This window comes from Lonchura striata, chromosome 1 (assembly GCF_046129695.1).
Source record: "Lonchura striata isolate bLonStr1 chromosome 1, bLonStr1.mat, whole genome shotgun sequence".
NCBI lineage: Eukaryota > Metazoa > Chordata > Aves > Passeriformes > Estrildidae > Lonchura > Lonchura striata.
Window position 1 is genome coordinate 90,540,312 of NC_134603.1, and position 18,874 is coordinate 90,559,185.

Genomic DNA, 18,874 nt, shown 5'->3' on the forward strand with positions numbered 1-18,874 from the left:
TTCAGAAAGTAAGGACAACTCTATCTGTTCCCCTGATAATTCTCACTAGGGACATATTTGTAAATAACAGAAAAATGACCACATGAACATGTTAATGGGAGCAGTCAGCTATCAGTATAACTTGATGTGCTGTCTGCAGACACCACAGCATTGAGAACAGCAGCTGTTGCTGAGGCAAACAGCTGAAATAAAAGAGGAAGAAAGGCAGCTTGCAAACAACCGCCTTCACTGGTCCAAATGGCTCCTAATACTTTTTATGTAAAGACACACTGTTGTTAACATCTGCGTGAAGTTAATCTGAAGAGTTGTTTGCAAATAGCAAAGCTGCTAAGCACCTGCTGCTTTAGGATAGCTGAACTTTTGTGGGCATGTAACATGCTATTTTATTGCCAGCAGCTCTCCCAAACACTACCCTATACAGAACAGAAATGAATGGACTTTGTGAAGGGAACTTTTGTTGAAATTGGATAGGACTATACACAAGTCTTACCAGATACCAGAACAGTTTAAGAGTCTGGTTCAGAAATATTGTAGAGCCTGAGGGTGTAAGTTGTCTTAGAAGAGGAACTGAGGAAAGAAAAGTAATTGCTAGTGATTGAGATTGGTAACTTGGAGGTTCATTTATTAATAGATGTCAAAATGAATTTAAAAAAAAAAAATCCTGGAAGTATTTCACTTGGCTGATTTTTAAGTTGCCCTTTACATCAGTGTGTCTGAGTGCAGCACAGGTCCCATCTCCCTGGCATGCAGGGAATGCAAGAAGTGAAATGTGTATTCTGCATTTCCAGTTCACTTTTGTGCTTTCTGCCCCTTTTGAGAGTTTCCCTGAGCCACTCTCCCATAAAGAATTTCACGTCGATTGAATTTTTGTTTGATTTCAGTAAGGTACATTAAAATGGCAAAGAAAAGAAGACTGTAGCCAGAGTTAGACTGTACCCTTCTTCCCAGCAGGTCTTTGCACCCTCTCATTAGTGAGACTTGTCTGTCTTTTCCATGCCATTTCATTTCAATGGGAGATGGTCCTACGGGAGAAGTCTACAGAGCAGTAGATGCAGATGAGAGCAGTTAAACCAGGTACTTTAGAGACCTTTATTCCTGTGATTTGTCTCAATTTTGCCTAGCCTAATGTATGATTAAAATTGTTTTCAGTTTCCAGAATGGCCCTAGATGTTGAAAATAGCATGCTACAATATCAGTTAGCTTGTGTAACTGTAACTCGGGTCTTAAACTAGACAAGATTTTCCATGCAGGAGAAAAGCTAACAACCAGGGTTCAGTCTGTCTTTTATTTCTGTGATTGCACAAAATTAAGAGGAAAAGTGGGAAGGGTGACAGAACCTCAGGTGTCTTTACCTTTTGATAGCGTCTGTGTTCTTAATTAGATCTAACTCAAAATCTTTTATGCTCAGTGGAGATAACCACTGACTTCAGTGGACGGACCAGGCTTGTAAAGAAAAGAAGAAGCAGATGGTCAGCATGAGTGCAATGAATACATTTTTTTTCTTTTGAAACCCACTTAAAAGGACTAGAATATCTTAGCTGCTCAGGTCAAGAATTGAGATTTTTGAGTAGACTTGTTTTTTCATCAGTACTGCTCTAAAAGGAAAAAAGTTTCCCAGATCCTTTTCTACATCTTCAATTTCTTGAAAATAAATATGACAACAATCTCCAGTCATACAAAATCATGTCCAGACTTAACTGATGTGTTTAAAATCCTTCCTTTTATCTGTACTTTGACAATGAAGTTCTTTCAGAGTTCTGGGAGCGAGATGACCCCCTTCCACAGATAAATCCTTCTGAGTTTTACTTCCATCTCATTACATGGATATTCCCATACTTTAGTTGCCATATGGGACACTGACTTTGATACACAACTCAGCAGAATTATTTTAGCCCAGAGTGTCCTGCATTGGTCTGTGATGGGCTTGAGTTTGACACTTGAAGCAAAGAGACTGCCAGAGTGACCTACCACTCTGTGTTATATGCAGAATACCCAGATAGCTTCCAGAATTTTTTTCTCTAATGCACTTTTGCAGCCTTTGCACAATTTAGGTGGCGTTCATTCCAAGTGGATGTGTGAATCTTACACGAGTTTCTGGAAAATCACAGCACTGTATTGATAAGCAGGTGGAAGCAGGAGGTATTTTTGAGGAATCAGATGTCAGCCTGGAATTTGGCAAGCGGATTTTCATCTCAGACTAAAAGTTATTAGCCACTACCACTACTGCTATTAATTGCCTTTTATAAAGCATACATAATTCATAACTGCATGTTCACACTGTGAATAGTGAGTGCCATTTCTGAGTATCTGAGTGTTTTAAAAAGCCCTGCAAATGCAATGTTCATAATTCTAGATAACCAGGGCATAGTGGATTCAGTTGCTATGGTTGCAGGCAACAGAAGGGAAAGATCTGTATTGCACCTCAGGCAGCAGTAACTGATTGTACCACTAAATCCACTTACATTCTTTTTTTTTAAAAATTACAATAATTCACAGTTCTGCTGACTCTGCTGCAAGTAACTTCACTGGCATTAACAGAGGCAGGGAACAAGCACTATAAATGGAGGGCCCAGTGAAGAAGTTGTCCCCAGCCTAAAACACTGACCTATAATAAGGACGTATGTAAGCAGAAGCTCTGAGTTAAATGTATCCATGCAACAATGGAACGTCTCTAAAAGCAGTTGACTTTAGTCCCAGTATACCTTGACAATAAATTATAATTGGTTCCAAAAAGAGAATCGTCTCATTTGTTTACATTTGGTCAAAAAGATTTAATAACAAGAAGAGAGCTTATTCTCTTAGGAGATCTTGGATTTTTATTTTGTTTATAAAGTATATCTGAAGAGTAAGTAAAAAAGGAGTATGTGGATCTCACCTTTTTCCTGTTATCAGTTTGGGATTACAGGCCAGGACAAGTTTTACTTTTTAAAAAACAGCTGTAGTTTCCACTCCTGTGAGATGCATGAACCAGATCAGTGTTTCAGTTTAGTGGAAAGCAGAAAGAGTAGTACCATAAGTGGTTAAAAATATCCTCAGAGGCCAGCTAAGCAGTATCTGTTTCCAGGATGGATTACCAGGGGCGCACTAACAACCTGTATCTCTTAACAAAGGTATTCAGTTAGAGGAGCTGTGACTCGTAAGTCGCTGTAATTTTCCCATTGTATCTGCCCACCTGTTAATATTTGCTGCTGCAATGCACAGTATCTCTGTAGCTAGATGAACTCATCAGAACCAATCTATTTTTCTCAATAGTTCTGTTAAAAATTCTTTCTGTGCTGCAGAGAGGTAGGATCAGAGTGACACTCAGTGGCAGGATAGGAAATGTGATTCTCAGATTGTCTTGTAACATCTATTATTAGGATGTTAGGGCAGTCTTATAAAATTTTGGTCAGATAATTATTCGTATTCTCTGTCTTTTTGATAATATTCTATGTAAGAATTGTAATTCAGACCAAAATATGTACTTTTGATTATGGAAACTGAAAGAAAGATTGTGTTACTTACTTTGCCAAGGCCCCCTTTGCTCCTAACTTGTGTGCTGTGATCTCCTGCAACTGAAAAAAAAAAAGGAAAAAAAGAATTTAAGAAATTAAACTAAAAACTCAAAAATTGAATTTCAAAATCAAGATACTTGAATCATCATAATTTTATAACCTGTGGTATTTGAATCTTTACAGATAACTTGAAGACTTCAAAGGATAGCATTTACATTTTGCATACAATTTATCATGTTCCCTATGTATAACTGACAGTTCATGAACCTCTCAGTTATTTGTGTTGTACCAAAACATTTTCTTTATCTGGAAAAAAAGTGACATTTTCCTTTTTATGTAAGTAAACACTGGAATAAATTATGGAATAGTTAAAGATCTTTAACAACAGCCCTTAGAAATGTTTAAGACAAAAATTTTAGGTGGAGTCATTCTACAGTAAGGGTAGAGTGTGGGCTGTCAGTCTTTCTAGCTGTGCTTGCTCCGGTGCAGGGAAGGATTCATAGGATTATATTCAATTATGAAGCCTGAAATTGTCCTGAGCCTGTGGCTTTCTAGAGTCACCCGAACTCACAGCATTCAAGGATGTTAGTAAATAAGAGCGATTATGATACAATGCTCCTTAAACACTGTATGTAAGGTATTTCCCTCTGTCTCAAACAGGGTCCTGTTGCATCCCCCATGTCCATGCGATCTGTTCTAACCAGCAGCTCCTGCCTTTCCCCGCCACCTCCGCCACCGCCGCCCCCGGGACCGCCGCCCATCTTCGATACGGAAACGGCAAAGGACGAAGGAACTGCGTCTCGCTCAGCTCTCTTTGCACAGCTCAACCAGGGAGAGGCAATTACCAAAGGTCAGGAGAAAAGAAATCGAATTGTGATGCAGTAGTCAAACTACACCAAGACCTGTTACATTTTTCAGAGCATTTCACAGCTTTCACGGCATTTTAGAGTTACATCCTAGCAGCTCAGATCCTTCTGAGGCCTGCAATGGTCCGATGGAGGAGGCTGCATACCAAAACGTCCTTTAGAAGCCACAGCACCCAAATAAGTTCAGTATACCTGACATTCACACCATTTAGAGGTATCACTTTAATTTTAAGGCAGCCAAGCTGAGTATATTCAGCCCCCAGAAGCTGGTCAGCCTCTTAAGTTGCAATTACAATAAAGTTTTATCCCTCTTTCTGACTCACATTGAGTGTGCAAACCTGTGTCAAAATGTCTTACATGTCAGGTGAAATAAAGCTTTTTGTATTAATATTGGAAAGTTGTAATTTAGGTATATATCTGTGAATTTAAATACATATCATTGCTATATACATGCATTTAATGCTGAAGGGATAGATCAAATATTGTCATAAGTTAGAAAAATAAATTCTGTTTTATGGGTGGAAAGACATTATAAGACAAGCTCTCAGAACTTGCTACAGACAGAGAGGGATCTAGAAGACATTGAGGGATTTTCTGGTGAACATACTAAGAGCCCATCCACAGTAGAAGAGTTTTTATATGATCTGCTAAAAGTATGTCAGCAGTTGAACTTCAGGTTGTTACCCAGGTAAACCTTGAGGAAATTAAATAAAGATAAAAAGTAATTTCAGAGAATAACATAACACAAGTACAAACAAACTTCTCATGCTTCAATATCAGCACTTTTAGGATTGAAAAATGGACTCTCTTTCACAAGCACCCTTTATTTTTGGCTTTTTAGGGCTTCGACATGTCTCTGATGACCAGAAGACTCACAAGAACCCCAGCCTACGTGCCCAAGGTCCACCTGTTCGTTCTCCAACAAAAAGCCATACTCCAAGTCCTACCTCTCCCAAGAATTCCCCACAGCAGAACCATGCCCCTGTCTTGGAGCTAGAGGGAAAGAAGTGGAGAGTGGTGAGTTCCAGTCACACCTCTGAATTTCACTTTGCACATTGCAAACCAGGAGGAGCAGTGAAACATCTTGTCTGTCAATAACATGCAACAAAACAGAAGTTAAAACTAAAATGGGCTGAGTCTTCAATTTCTCTGCATTGCTACAGTTCAGCTTTTACTATTCTGTAGGATCTTAAGTAAATGCATTTGTCTCTGAGATTCACTTATTAATTAATCTCACTGGAGAATGTCAGAACCAGCATATAAATTCCTTGCAAAATCAGACAATGCCCCAGAACACCAATTTAAATTCCTCTTTGCAGGGCATTCCTGTGAATGAGTGAGAACAGTCATCACAGACCACACTCTCCAGTTTCCCTAGCCAATGGAATTATACATTTATATTTAATTGTCCATTCCATGCAAGCATGTCTTCTGTGCTTAAAAGTAGAGGAGTGTTTTCCTTTTGCCCAATCTACAGATGGAAAAAGGAGATTTTTTTAAAAGTTTGGGTGTTAATTTATATAAGCATACACCAAAGAATCTCAGAATGAAAATTGATGTGACTGTGTTGGTTAAGAGAGAGCAGAAAGAATATGCAGTTTAGTCATGCAGAAAGTTATATACACAGTCAGTGTATATTACAGTGGAGTCCAGTTTGCATAAGGTGTAGTCACCGTTTGCCTGTGTAATGTTGTTACAGTTCTACTACTTGGAACTTTCCTTGTGGATCCCTAGCCTTTCCTGGACATCCATGGAGTGTAATTGTTCTTTTAATCCTAGTGACTTTCTTTTGAAATAGGAATATCAAGAGGATAAGAATGACCTGGTCATTAACAACACTGAACTCAAGCAAGTGGCCTATATTTTTAAGTGTAACAAATCTACACTTCAGATAAAAGGAAAAATCAACTCAATTACTATTGGTGAGTGGGTAGCTCAGCTGGGCTTCGTTACAATCTTGAAAAAACTGACTTATGTGATTAAGAATGCATCTGAATCATTCCATTCATTTAATGATTGATTACGAAAGTAAAGTCATTCAGTAGTGCAGGACTGGGAATTTTCATAGTCAATGTAGCATGTGTGCATGTATTTGCTTTTGTCTTGCCTTTCTTATTTATGATTGCTTTTATTTCAGACAACTGTAAAAAGTTTGGCCTTGTGTTTGACAATGTTGTGGGAATCGTGGAAGTGATCAACTCCAGGGATATTCAGATTCAGGTAAATATCCAATTGAGAGATGAAGACCAACCTAGAAGAAGTGGGGAGGAAAAAACCCAACTTATAGCTACAAGAGATTTTCAAAACTCACAAAGCACAACAAAAGTAAGAAGTATCTAAATAGATCTTTATATGCTTTAAATTCTGCTGATGTTTTTAAAATATGCTTGTGAAAACTATTTACTATCAGTGAACAAAGCTCCCGTAGCCCAGTGCCTTTTGGTTCTGGTGAAGCTGAGAGATCTGTACACTGGCAGAACTGTTACTTCTGTCCTTGATCTGCTTGCTTTCATAGTAAGCAACTCCCAGCTCTTGAAAGTTCAGTGGTGCTTACAGAAGAAATTCTAGCAGTTAGCTAATTGATTTCGTAGTGCACAAGATTTTTTTCTTTTCTTACCTTCTCAATGGAAATTTTCAAATAGACTGTCAAGTGCTATAACGAAAAAGTAGGTGCTGGGATTCCAAAAAATCTCCCTGGCCAGTGATGTGACACTTTATATAATTTGCCTTCAAAAAGCTTAATCAGAGATCATCTTCCTTGTGATCCTCGTGAAAAGAAAATATGTATTTTAAATCTGTAATTGCCATCTCTACTGGGGGATACTTGTTTGTACTGGTCAAAATATACAGTCTACCTGACATTTGCAGCACTTCAGTCATCCTGTTCCACAGAGGCCTAACTACCTGCTCTAATATTGCATTGTGTCTGACACACACAATGTAATCTCAAGAAGACACTCCAGGACATATTATTTTAAGTGAAAAAAAAAAATCGTTAATTATTATATTAAACTGCCACTCTTCAAAATGAGGTCTTTTGCTTAAGAGGCTGTGCCTGCTGTATGACATTAAATATAGACAGTCCTGCTCCATGCTTCAGAAATAATTGTCACAGCCACCACATGGAATAGGAGCAAGATGGGGTTTTTATATTTTGAACCTTATGCAAGTGACTGACATTGCTACCAACTGTGCATTATTTTCTGAACTGTAACTATCAGTTTTATTCATGATCACTACGTGTCTTTTTACAGCAGAGGAGGCAGTTAATTAAGGATCCCAGGCACTTATTGGAGCAGTTTTAAAATAATTGTATTATTTTAAGTCATTAACTACTAAAGTATTCATGAAAGCTGAAAAAATTGTATGTAATAAATAGCAAAGCCTCAGCTTGCTAATACTCAAATGAAATTTAAATACCTTTTATAAGAATCAAAATTCTTAGAATCAAAATTGAGCATGTTCTATGAATATTGCAGAAGGCTTCTATGCATGTCATGGAGCAGAATGGGGATCCACTTAAGAAGGCAGGATCTGGTTATATGCTGTATGCTGCCTGAATCAGACACCTCCCGCAGGCCTGGCATATGCCAAGTGCCAAGCACCTCAGTTTTCTCAGTAATTTGAAGACCAGAGTTCTTCAGGTCCAAATACATGATATGTTAATGCAACAGATTTCAGTAAATTAATCCTACAGATTTTGCTATAGTAACTTCAGTGCCATATTGCTCCTGTCTCCTTTATCTCAGTGGTATATCTTTTCTTGCCAGATGTTTGCAAAAATTTTTAAACACCCCTTCCTTCTGTTCTCCATTGCATAAGAATGCATTTAAGAGAGGAACTTTAGGATGCATTGATCCACTGTGTAGCTCAGACTTCAGGATAAGGGTGGGATGCAAGAGGACAGACCACTTGGTTTACTGCCACATTTAAGGAACTGAAGTTGAAAGATATTCTTTAATTAAGTGATGGGAGACACTCATTAACAAGTACATCTCTGTCATGTGCTGTCACTATTCTATGGATTAGGATAATCTCTGGTGTTTTGATGTCCAGAGTATATTGCCATCCTTGCTAGAGAGGGCAGGAGCAGGAATTTTTACTGACAAATGTGAGTCAGACTTTTAGCCATGAAGAAATCTTTCAATCTGTAAAACTGTAAACAAGAGAAGATTTCCCTTCCTCGCCTCAAGTAAATCTTGTGCTTGCTCTTAAAGAGACATACAGAATCGTTTTAGAGATTTAATTGAATTGATCTTAGTACCTATTTAGAACTGTAGCTTGCCTGAAGAGGATGAGAACCCTTTCCTGTTGGATGTTGCAAGATCAACATTTTCAGAGATCTTGAAATCTTCAGAGTGTATTACAAATCCCTTGTTGAGTACTACTTTATGCTGGGATCTTTCCTTTGCCCTTGAAGTTTACATGTTTGACTTCTTAGTCAATACTCACTGCTGAACAAGGTGAACACTGCCTAAATATCAGCACAAAAGTGTCATTGAAATAATCAAGAATCTGAGAAGTACTATCATCAAACTGTATATTGAAAGCTTGCTGTATATTACAGGTTTGCTGTCGTATACAGGTCTTTGTTACCACGACCAAGAATTTTCTGTGTCCACCAAATCGAATCAAAGCATCACACAGGCAGGTGACACACAAATCAGATGCTGGTGGCCAAAATTAGATCTAGAAGGCAATGAGGATTTTATTAACAGTATCTCTGTTTGCATTTTAAGATTTGATGTTAAGTAGATTTTATTTTGCAGGTGATGGGGAAAGTGCCAACTATTTCTATTAACAAAACAGAAGGCTGCCACATCTACCTCAGTGAGGAGTCATTGGATTGTGAGATTGTGAGTGCCAAGTCATCTGAGATGAACATTCTCATCCCCCAGGATGGTGATTATGTGAGCGAGATACTTTTTTATTTTCCTTTCTGTTTCATACTACCCTTGGCAGTTAAGAGAACTTAAGCAGCTAGGAAAGAAATTGATGTAACACATATAATTGTGTCACCAAAGAAATGATCCAAAACAGTTTAATTTCTATGTGCCTGTATATCAGCAAAAGAATTCCTTATTTTGTGGGGCACAAAGTAATTTCAGAGATCAGAAATTATGTCTTTCCATTCTGATCCATAATGGCTTCATGTCCTATCCATCTGATCTTCTTTTTTTAGTATCTAAACATAATCCACCAAAGAAATTACCTTCACAGAAAAGCACTTAAGTCTGAAGATGATGAGGCTAAAACTAAGATAAATGTAATGATACTACAGGTGAATTAATACAGTATAATTGTTTTTTCTAAAGCTATTTATACATGTGTAACAGCTGTAGTAGTTTGTACTATTTTCAACATATGTCCTTAAAAGTCACTTAAACTGGTGCATTTTTCCAGTTCCTTTCCCGTTCTAGTAAAATTTCCATACTGTGCACAGTGGCATTTCTAGTAAAGTCATGCTCTGTCACTTCACACACAAGTAGGCAAAGTGTGCTCCTAATAGTTCCCTGGTGTCATCAGCAAAGTATAATTGAAATTGCTGTGCATGGCCAGAGACAGAACTTAAATTTCTTGTTAGTCTTTTGGGATGAAATTTAGTGCAGGGGTTTAGGCTTTATAAAATAAAATGTGTAATGAGAACTTTTGTGCTTCACATTTCCAAAAGTGACTGCTGGATGCCTTTACTTTACTTTAGACTTTTAGTTTTAGACTGGATGCCTTTATTTAGACAAGTAAAAAATTGTAGAATCAAAGAACACTTTATTTGATGTTATGCTTCATTTTGTGTACCCCACAAAGGATGCTGACTATTTTGAAGTGTATCACGCTTAAAATGACTGGGTTTTTTTTTTTTATTTCATTCTTCCATATTACAGTATTGCTTTTGTCCTTAAAATTAGAATCCTGGCTTAATCTCCCCATCTAAATGCTCTCTACTATCTTCCAGCCCAGACATCAATGGAATCTGAAGTCATTTCTGACATGAGGCTTATTTACTTAGTTGATGCAGATAATGGTGTGAGAGAAATTATTGCAAAGTCGTACCATACCAAGGCTATTTGAAACTGGGTAGCAATCAGGCTTTTTCCTGTGTGGCATTGTAAAATAACTTCCTAGGGTAATGAAGAAGGCTTCTCTCTAATCCCGGCATGTCTGAGCTATCAATGCTTTCGCAGTCATGTAGAAATAATAGTATTCCACCAGTTTTCATGAGATATCCCCTGTTTGTTTAACCATCATTGTTGCTTTTGTTTCCTACCAGAAAGAATTTCCGGTTCCTGAACAGTTCAAGACCGCATGGGATGGATCTAAGTTGGTCACTGAACCTGCAGAGATTGTGGGTTGACTTCCTCACACCACAGAGCACTTGCTGACCACGGATAGACTGCGGCCAGCACACACAAAGCAGTAATGTAAAGAACTAGAGGTAGCAGGAGTTCATGCTGCTCTCATAGGCCTTCAAGCATTAGCTCTGCATGCTAGGAACAATAACACATCTAGCACCCTTTTGTTAGGCAGCCCGGTCCTGGTCATGTCTCCACACAGTTTGCCTTCACATACAATTTTAATTCTGAATGGGAATGCAATAAGTTAAAACCCCACCCTCCAGTCACATCATTGGTTTGAAATTTTGTATACATTAAGCCAACATACTGCATGATAACACTTTTTTTTATCATCTTGCTTCAGTGCATTCCTTTTTGTATTTCTGCTAATTCAAAAACAGCATTAAGACTTTAAGGTGTTTATTTTTGCCTATTAAGCAATTCCTGTATGATGCAGTAAAAATGTACCTGTAGAAAGTATGCAGTTTCTTGCAGTACTGTGGCAATTATAATGTGTTTCATTTCAAACAAGCAAAAAAGGACAACTTTTACCACAGCAATACATTTTGCTAACTGAAAATGGAAAAAAAAATCTGGTAGTTTAATCAAAAACATTTTTAATATGCATATTTAGAAGATCCAAATTTTCTGTGAAGTAAGATTTTACTGTGGTTCACAGACTTGCTGTTGCCCTCTCATTTCTTGCAAATAAGTTATTCTTTCTAAGGTAGGGGCTCATCAATGCTAAAACCTTGCAGGAAATGACTTGAAGGTTTTTTGTTCCTTGGATTTCTTTTTTTTTTTCCCCTTTTTGTTTTTTTGGTGACACAAACTCTCAGTTTTTAAAATTTCATGGTTTATCTTGCATCTTATACTGAAAACCAAGGAAGACAGACACATCTGATGCCAGCTAGTTTCCCTTACTAATAAAGTTTCTTTAAAATATTTGTATTGTAACTCATCTTGTTCATTAAAAGTATCATCCTCAGGTTTTTTCCCCACATTTGGAGGAGTTACTCACTTTCAAATACGTTCACAAAGGAAAGCCATAGATTTATGCCATACTAATTCTGAGCCCAAATAAAGGGGTAATTTCTGGTTTAGCCCTTTGACTCTACAGTACCTACAGTTTTTTTTTAACAAAGATGGAGTATTGTATACATTTGTACTATTTCAGCACACAGTACAAATAAAACTTTAAAAATTTTAAAAGTCACTTTATGTTTTTGATCATTTGTAATACTTTGTATCAGTGAAATCACAGTGAGATGCTTGCAGAGCTAGTTCCAAGCTAAACTTTGTGCCTAACTTACCTTGAAAGTACATTAACTCTTAAGGGTTTTTAAGTATACCTTTGATTGTAAACCCTATACAATACAACCAGTAGTGCTCATTCCTTATGGTTTTGCTATCTGATGTTTAACCTATGTGTATAATTGTGTTTGCTTTAATATATATAATTTTTTCAACAAGTAAACTTCTTATGAAATAAAAAGGAAAATGTACTTGTTTAAAAACCAAGTTGTTCAGACCTTAACCTGTGACACCGTTTGTCCTGTAGGCTTTCTCTTCCTTAAGCCCTGTTTCAAAAGCTGGAGAGAGAAAAAGTAGCTTCTCCTCCCATTTCACTAAAATATCACCATTTTTGCTGCCATAATCCATCTCACAGTGAGTAGAGGATATTCTGTATGCTGGCAGGTAAATGTGAAGTGTTATGCACATAACTTTGGTGACAGCCAGCAAATTGAGCTTTTCGTGATTCTCACTTGTAGGTACACCTGTATCTTCCAGGGATTATGTCTAGGGAGATGATCATGATGGTACGATTTGCCTTATATTTTTACCTTTTCCTGTTGTTTCTCTATATGGCTTCAATCACAAGTGGTCCACTCCATATATCACTTGGATGTGCCTCATCTCTGAAGAATGGGCATCACAAAATTGTCATGATAAAAGGGTTGTTGAAGGGTTGTTTATTCCTTAAATCACAATCGTAACGTGTTCCAAAAAATAATCTCCTTCAAGAGAATTCTGGCATGAGATACTGACTCTTCCTTTCATACAGCATCAAAGAAGGGACAAGGCATTATGCAGCAGCAGGATGCCACTTACTGCTTTGGAGGCACAAACCAAGTATCAAATCCTGATGATAAACAGAAAGCAGCAAGACAGCCCTGAATCACTACACAGGCAATTTCTTATAGTTCCTCTGAAGAATTTAACTCCCCCATCAAATACAAAGTCTGTGAAGGCTGATCTGATTCTTTAAACATTTGAAGGCAAACTCCTTCATGGCAAGACCTTCACCTTAAACATTCACATTAAGTACATTTCTTTGACTGGTTTCTTAGCAGAAATAGGTCCTGTGCAGTAACAACGTGTGCCTGACAGTCTGAGCACACCTCAGACCTTTGTCAGAGGGCAGAAGTTTAAAAAAAAAGGAAGAAGGCCTCGCATGGACAGACCCAAGGCAATTACTTCAACTTAAGAAACGGATACCAAGTCAATGCATGACTGGACAGCAGAAAAGTAGGAGAGAGACTTCTAAAATAGATTATATCCAGTCAACCACACAACAACAACAAATCTATAACCACCTTTTGTCAGTTCAGTTTGGTCATCGTAAAAAATACTTGTCATACATTTCCAGTAGGTTGGACTGTTCTTTCCCTGCAACCTGTCATTAAATTCAAAATTACAAAGGAATGTTAAATCAACAAAGCTCTGCTTCTACTTTACATGAATTTGTGTACAAATTAAACACTCTTTTTGTGAAAAGTCAAGTTTATCTTAAAGAATAGAAATATCCAACAAACTGCAGAAAGATGATTTGATGAATCATCTCAGCCATGAGCAGTTGCAGCCACCAAGTTTTCAACAGCAAGACTGATCTGTCTGATCTGATGGTTGATTCCAGCAAGGAATGAACTGCTAAATGTTGAACATCCCTAAGGTCCAGTTGATCTTTTTTTTTTTTTTACTGCGTGTTGTCACGCAAGATATACCCCTTGATTTCTGCATTACACTGTACTAATAATGTGGTCATGCCCTAAAATCAGTGCCACTGCCAAAACAGAAAACAGTGAACATGGTTCATATATTGATATGGAAAAAATGTGTATGGTATAATTAGCCAGTTCATTTCTATAAATCTGCACTAGTACAGATGCTGTAAATCAGACAGTAAAACACATGTAAAAGGGAAGTGTTGCAGAGGATAGATAGATATGATTGTTCTTGTAGCTAGCCGAATGTCACTTCTGCCCTTGGATGAATCCTGGAGTGAAATGGACTGTTCCATCCTACCCCCCAAAAGATTGTGGCTCATCCCACACCTCTGTACCTGCCCCTGAAGCATCGCAGTCTGTAACCCCATTGGCCCATGCCTTGTCCCAGCCCACCTAGGAGCCCCTGAAAAGGGGGCTCAGAGGGGCCATGCGGTCTCTTGGCCCTCTCCTCCTCTCTTCCTGCCCCCCTGGGGCTTCCCCTCTCCTAAACCCTCCGTTTCTCTCTCCCCTCCCCCGTCCTCCTAAGCCCGGCCACGTGCTACGCCTGAGAGCACGAGGCTTGGGCATTCCTGAATTCTCCAATAAACCTCTCTCCCCAAGAGCAAGCTTCACAGATCTCTGCCTCCCTACACCCCCACCGTGCAGGAGAATAATCTTCCCACAGGGAAGGTGAGTTTTTAAGTGTCTAAATGTAAAGAGCTTTTTTCCTATGAAAAGCTTCAATAGATGTTAAACTTTCTTAAACAGACTAGAGTGCAAAGAGAAGGAAGCCCGGCTCTCTTCAGGGCTGCCCATTGACAGGACCAAAGACAATGGGCACACACTGAAACACAGGAGATTTCCCTCTGTCCGTCAGGAAACTTTTCAGTTGCAAGTGACCAACACTAACACAGGTTGCTCAGAGAGGCAATGGAGTATCCAGCCTTAGAGAATTCAGAAGTCCCATGGACATGGTCCTGTACAACCAGCTCTAGGAGGCCCTGCTCGGGCAGGGGCCAGGTGGACTCCAGAGGTCCCTGCCAACCTCAGCCGTTCCTCATTTGTGATTCTCGCTTAGTTGTTCCAAATATTGGTTACTAAAAGCCCACGAAAATTAGAAGCATCGAGGTAGTAACTTCAAGTACCCACCAGATGGCAGGAAACAGCCAAGGCCAGGCCTTCGCAAGCTTTTAATGACGATCTGCACTACTGCAGCGTTTAAAAGGGCGTGAATACTGTTTGCCATGGAGCTGGGGAATTCTGCCCTCTAAAAGTCACTGGAAAAACACTTAATACTACTTTGATCTTGAAATTATCATCTTGGTAAAAGTTTGAGTGGGATGAACGAGGAAGAATAAAAAAAAACCTGCTTGTTACCAATTATTAAATAGATCTTTTGGGTTGGTTTTCCTTTTTTTTTTTTTTTTTTTAAACACTGCTAAGCATATCTACATTTAAAAAATACCTGATTGAAATTAAAAGTCATATTTAACAGAGACATTGAAGATAAAGGAGAAAATAATTTATTTGTTTGAAAACCAGAAATCTTTTCCATGTGCTAGAGACTTAGGCACTTGCTAAGGCTTCTCTGTGCCACAGTTATTTTGCAGACAAATCATTTTTGTTCTTAGTCCTTCCTGAATCCTCGGCATATCTGTGGATCTGCAGGAGTTCCTTGTTACTGCACTATGTGTTCATCACCCTGTGCCTCACATATATTTCCTAAAGATCAAGCATTTGGGCATTTGGAATGCTTTAGGGGCTCAGTTCAGTGTGCACTCTTAGTGCACTCTCCTGATGTGCTGGTCAACTGGGCTCCTTCTAAAATGTGGAAGCTTCCAGACAAATGGAGGTAATGTTCAGTCAATTACACAATATGCTAGCAAGCACAGCAATTACCAAGAACATACGAAGCAGATTCAGTTTCCCTTCTGTAGGGATCTGAGCCCAACTGCTGTGAAAATACTGTCCAGAAGTAGCTACTGCTCTCTGAAGATGCCTGTAAACAGGCCCCTGACTTGTGATAAAATCCCCCTCTTACTAGTTAAAAGTCATAAATAATGCTCCCCAAGGAATGTTCTGACTACCAGAAAACAAAAACCTGCTCTGTCTTTATGGTTAAAATAACCCTGAAAATTCTTTTTGTGTGCCAAAAGTTCTGTAGAAGATCAGAGAACATTCCCTACTCCACCACCCAAAACTCAGTGATGACTTCTTAGGTTTAGCCCTTCTTCCCTAGGTCTTGCTGCATGCTGAGGACCCTACCTGATCACCACTGATCACCACTCTTGCTCTCCAAAGCCGTGTCCCACTGCTGCTTCAACAGAGGCACCACCATATTTCCTCCCTGGGAAGAGAAGGGAATGTGACAGAGAAGGGAGTTAGGTAACTGGTAAGGCTTCCCAGTGCCAGATTCCCGAGTAAAGCTGTTGTTACTCTTCCTTCAAACAAGGCCAAGGTAGAAGGCAAATAAAGGTGTTTAAGCACAACTCCTAAACCAGTACTAATAAACAGGCAACCACACAAAAAAACTTGTGTACTCTAAGATAGAAGTGGAAAAGTTTCTCCTTTTTTTTTCTCCAGCTGATTTGCTATGACATTTTTATCAACTGTGACCACCAGGATTCTGTTTTCTTTGTATTCCACTTGAAGTTGCATTCTTTGTATTCCACTTGAAGTTGCATATATTAGGAAGAAGTTACTTCAGTGAACTGTGTAAGGCTTTAGAGCCAATCTCTCATTCAAGTTCCTTAGATGGATGAGAGAGATCAGTTTCAAAGTGAAAGGTTAAATTAATTTAATGTGGGAGAAAGTTGTACCATTTTCCACACTAAATGTGTAACATTTTACATTACGTAAATGCATACATATGTTTTTTGGTGCAAGTTTCATGTTCTGTATCTGGCTGCTTGCCCCAACAAGGGGAAAGGTTCTCATTCTTTGGTGACTGTGTATAGTTTCAGTGATGAAGAATCTCTTTAACCATCATTTGCATTTAATTTCACTCTGTACATGATCATAAATACCAGATACAAATCTCTAAATAACATGAATTGTAGCTACTGGGCCCAACAATAATTAACCACTTTGCAATGACAAGAGCTTGTTGTTGATTAATGTCCAACAACTCTCTTCCAAGGACTCTTTAGAAGAGCTCCTATTATTAGAATATTTCAGCATGATGCAGGAGATGCGATCTGTTATCCCCCGAGCAAAAGAAAGAAATGAACTTCAATGCTTTGGTGAATCCTCGGTTTTAAAGATGGTTTAAAACCCTTGAAAACAAGATGCTGGAAGGCATATCAAAAATGAGCCAAGGTACAATGTCTAGCTCTGTACAACAGCCAGATTCACAGCACATCAGTGTTCATTACCTCCTGATGACCATGAAGGATTCCCCACTCTAGAGTGACTGATCAGGTTTTTCAGCATTACCTACACTTAAAGAGTTTAAGGTGAGATTCCAGATTCCCCTTAAACCTTAACTATTATGACACCAGCTTTTAGAAAAGTGCTTACCTCCTTCTTTTGATTTAGTTCAAAACATTTCCTCTTGCCTAAATCTCATTTCAAGGGAAGAGGATATTTAACTGCCAAGGCATTCAACTACTTACTTTCATCAGCTGGTACAATGAGCTGCCCACCCACAAGGGAAAGCAATGTAGCAAGGGATTGGTGCTGCAGAAGGCTGTAAATATTGACCTGTGTGGCAGTCTGACACAGCAATGAAACAAGAGCCTCAGTCGTCAAAAGCCTAAGCTGTGTGTTTCTCACTACTGGCAAGCCATGTTGTCACAGCATCTCACATGTGTCCCAGAATAGAAGAATCTGAATGCCTGCAGAATTTGTTGGTCAGTTGTGGGGTATTTTTTTAAGCAGAAGAATGAAAAACTAATAACTGAAAAATTTGGGCATGAGGAAACATTATATTGTTACCTGTTAGTCCCCTGCTCTCTGCTGTCAGTGATTCTGTTTCACCTTGAATATCCAGAATAATCTCATAGTGAGTTCTAGCTATGCCTGTGTAATGCTGCTGCTGGTGAGCCTAAAATTTACATGTGACTGGCAGCACTATACAAAGTCTCTGAGATCTTGTAATTGTACTTTAAGACTTGATCTGGCTTTCAAAACCTGTGGCCACAGAGGCAAAAAAAAAAAAAAAAAAAAAAAAAAAAAAAAAAAAAAAATTAAAATAAAAATAAAAACGCTGGACACTATTTGGTCCTGAAGGGTTTGTGGAAAAAGAAATTAAATAGACTGCAACTCATGAAGGAAGAAGTGAAATATTATAGGGAAAGAAGTCTTGTTATATTACATTTATTGTCAGTTTTTCAAAACAGTTTTTCTATTAGGAATTAATAGATGGCTTAAAACCATATTTTCCTCTATACATGTGTCTATCTTCCCTCCTTTCTTTTTTCCTAATCATGCTAAAACTTGCTGTGTTTCCCTAAACATTTACCCATATTGATTTCACCAAGGTCTATGTTACAAAACATACCAGTGTAATTAAAACTGTAATGAGTGCCAGCACCTTACATAACTGCATTATATTGTACGGGTCACTATTTGATCATCACTTAGGCAATTCATCTCAGCTTGCTTGTATTAGAGACTCACTCCACACAAACTTCTGGGACAGAAAGAGTGGAAATTTCTGTTAGATACACAGGAAAAAATCTTTACTGTGAGGGTGGTGAGGCAGTGGAACAGTCTGCCACAGAAGCTGTGGATGCCCCACCCCTGGAAATGTTCAAGGCCAGGTTGGATGGGGTTTGGAGCCACATAGCCTAGTGGAAGCTGTCCCTGCCCATGGGGCAGGGATCTTTAAGGTTCATTCCAAACCAGGCCATTCTATGAGTCTATGATTTTATGAAATTACTTCATTTTTTAAAATTAGGTGAGGTTAAGTGGGAAAATAGTTCACCAGGGAGAGGGAGAAACTTCTGGTTTTGTTCAGCTGTGGCGTTGTCTTCAACACGGGAAACATTCCAGGTTCACAATATGTATTACTTGTTAATTCAGTATTGACCTGTGTTAACACCTCTGTTCAGACAGAACTCTTGGTCTGGTTGAGATGCTTAACAGAACACAGAAACCTTAAAGACTGGAAGTTAGTTAGAAGAACTGTGTTTAACCTTGCTGCTGGCTCTTTATTCAGCATTTGAGGGGATCAAGTGCTCTGAGGAGCGGCT

The 18,874-nt window shown here is 38.6% G+C and overlaps 1 protein-coding gene across 3 annotated transcripts in view; it reads left to right on the forward strand.

Annotated features, from left to right (window-relative positions):
* Positions 1-12,209, forward strand: part of CAP2 (cyclase associated actin cytoskeleton regulatory protein 2) — a 67,444-nt gene extending 55,235 nt beyond the window's left edge. For all 3 annotated transcript variants that reach the window (XM_021552986.3, XM_021552979.3, XM_021552992.3), the window contains 6 exons: positions 4,155-4,344; positions 5,202-5,377; positions 6,159-6,282; positions 6,498-6,580; positions 9,130-9,270; positions 10,629-12,209. In XM_021552986.3, coding sequence (XP_021408661.1) covers positions 4,155-4,344; positions 5,202-5,377; positions 6,159-6,282; positions 6,498-6,580; positions 9,130-9,270; positions 10,629-10,712 — 798 coding nt within the window. In that variant the 3' untranslated portion in view covers positions 10,713-12,209. The remainder of the gene's footprint in view (positions 1-4,154; positions 4,345-5,201; positions 5,378-6,158; positions 6,283-6,497; positions 6,581-9,129; positions 9,271-10,628) is intronic.
* Positions 12,210-18,874: the final 6,665 nt, after the last annotated feature.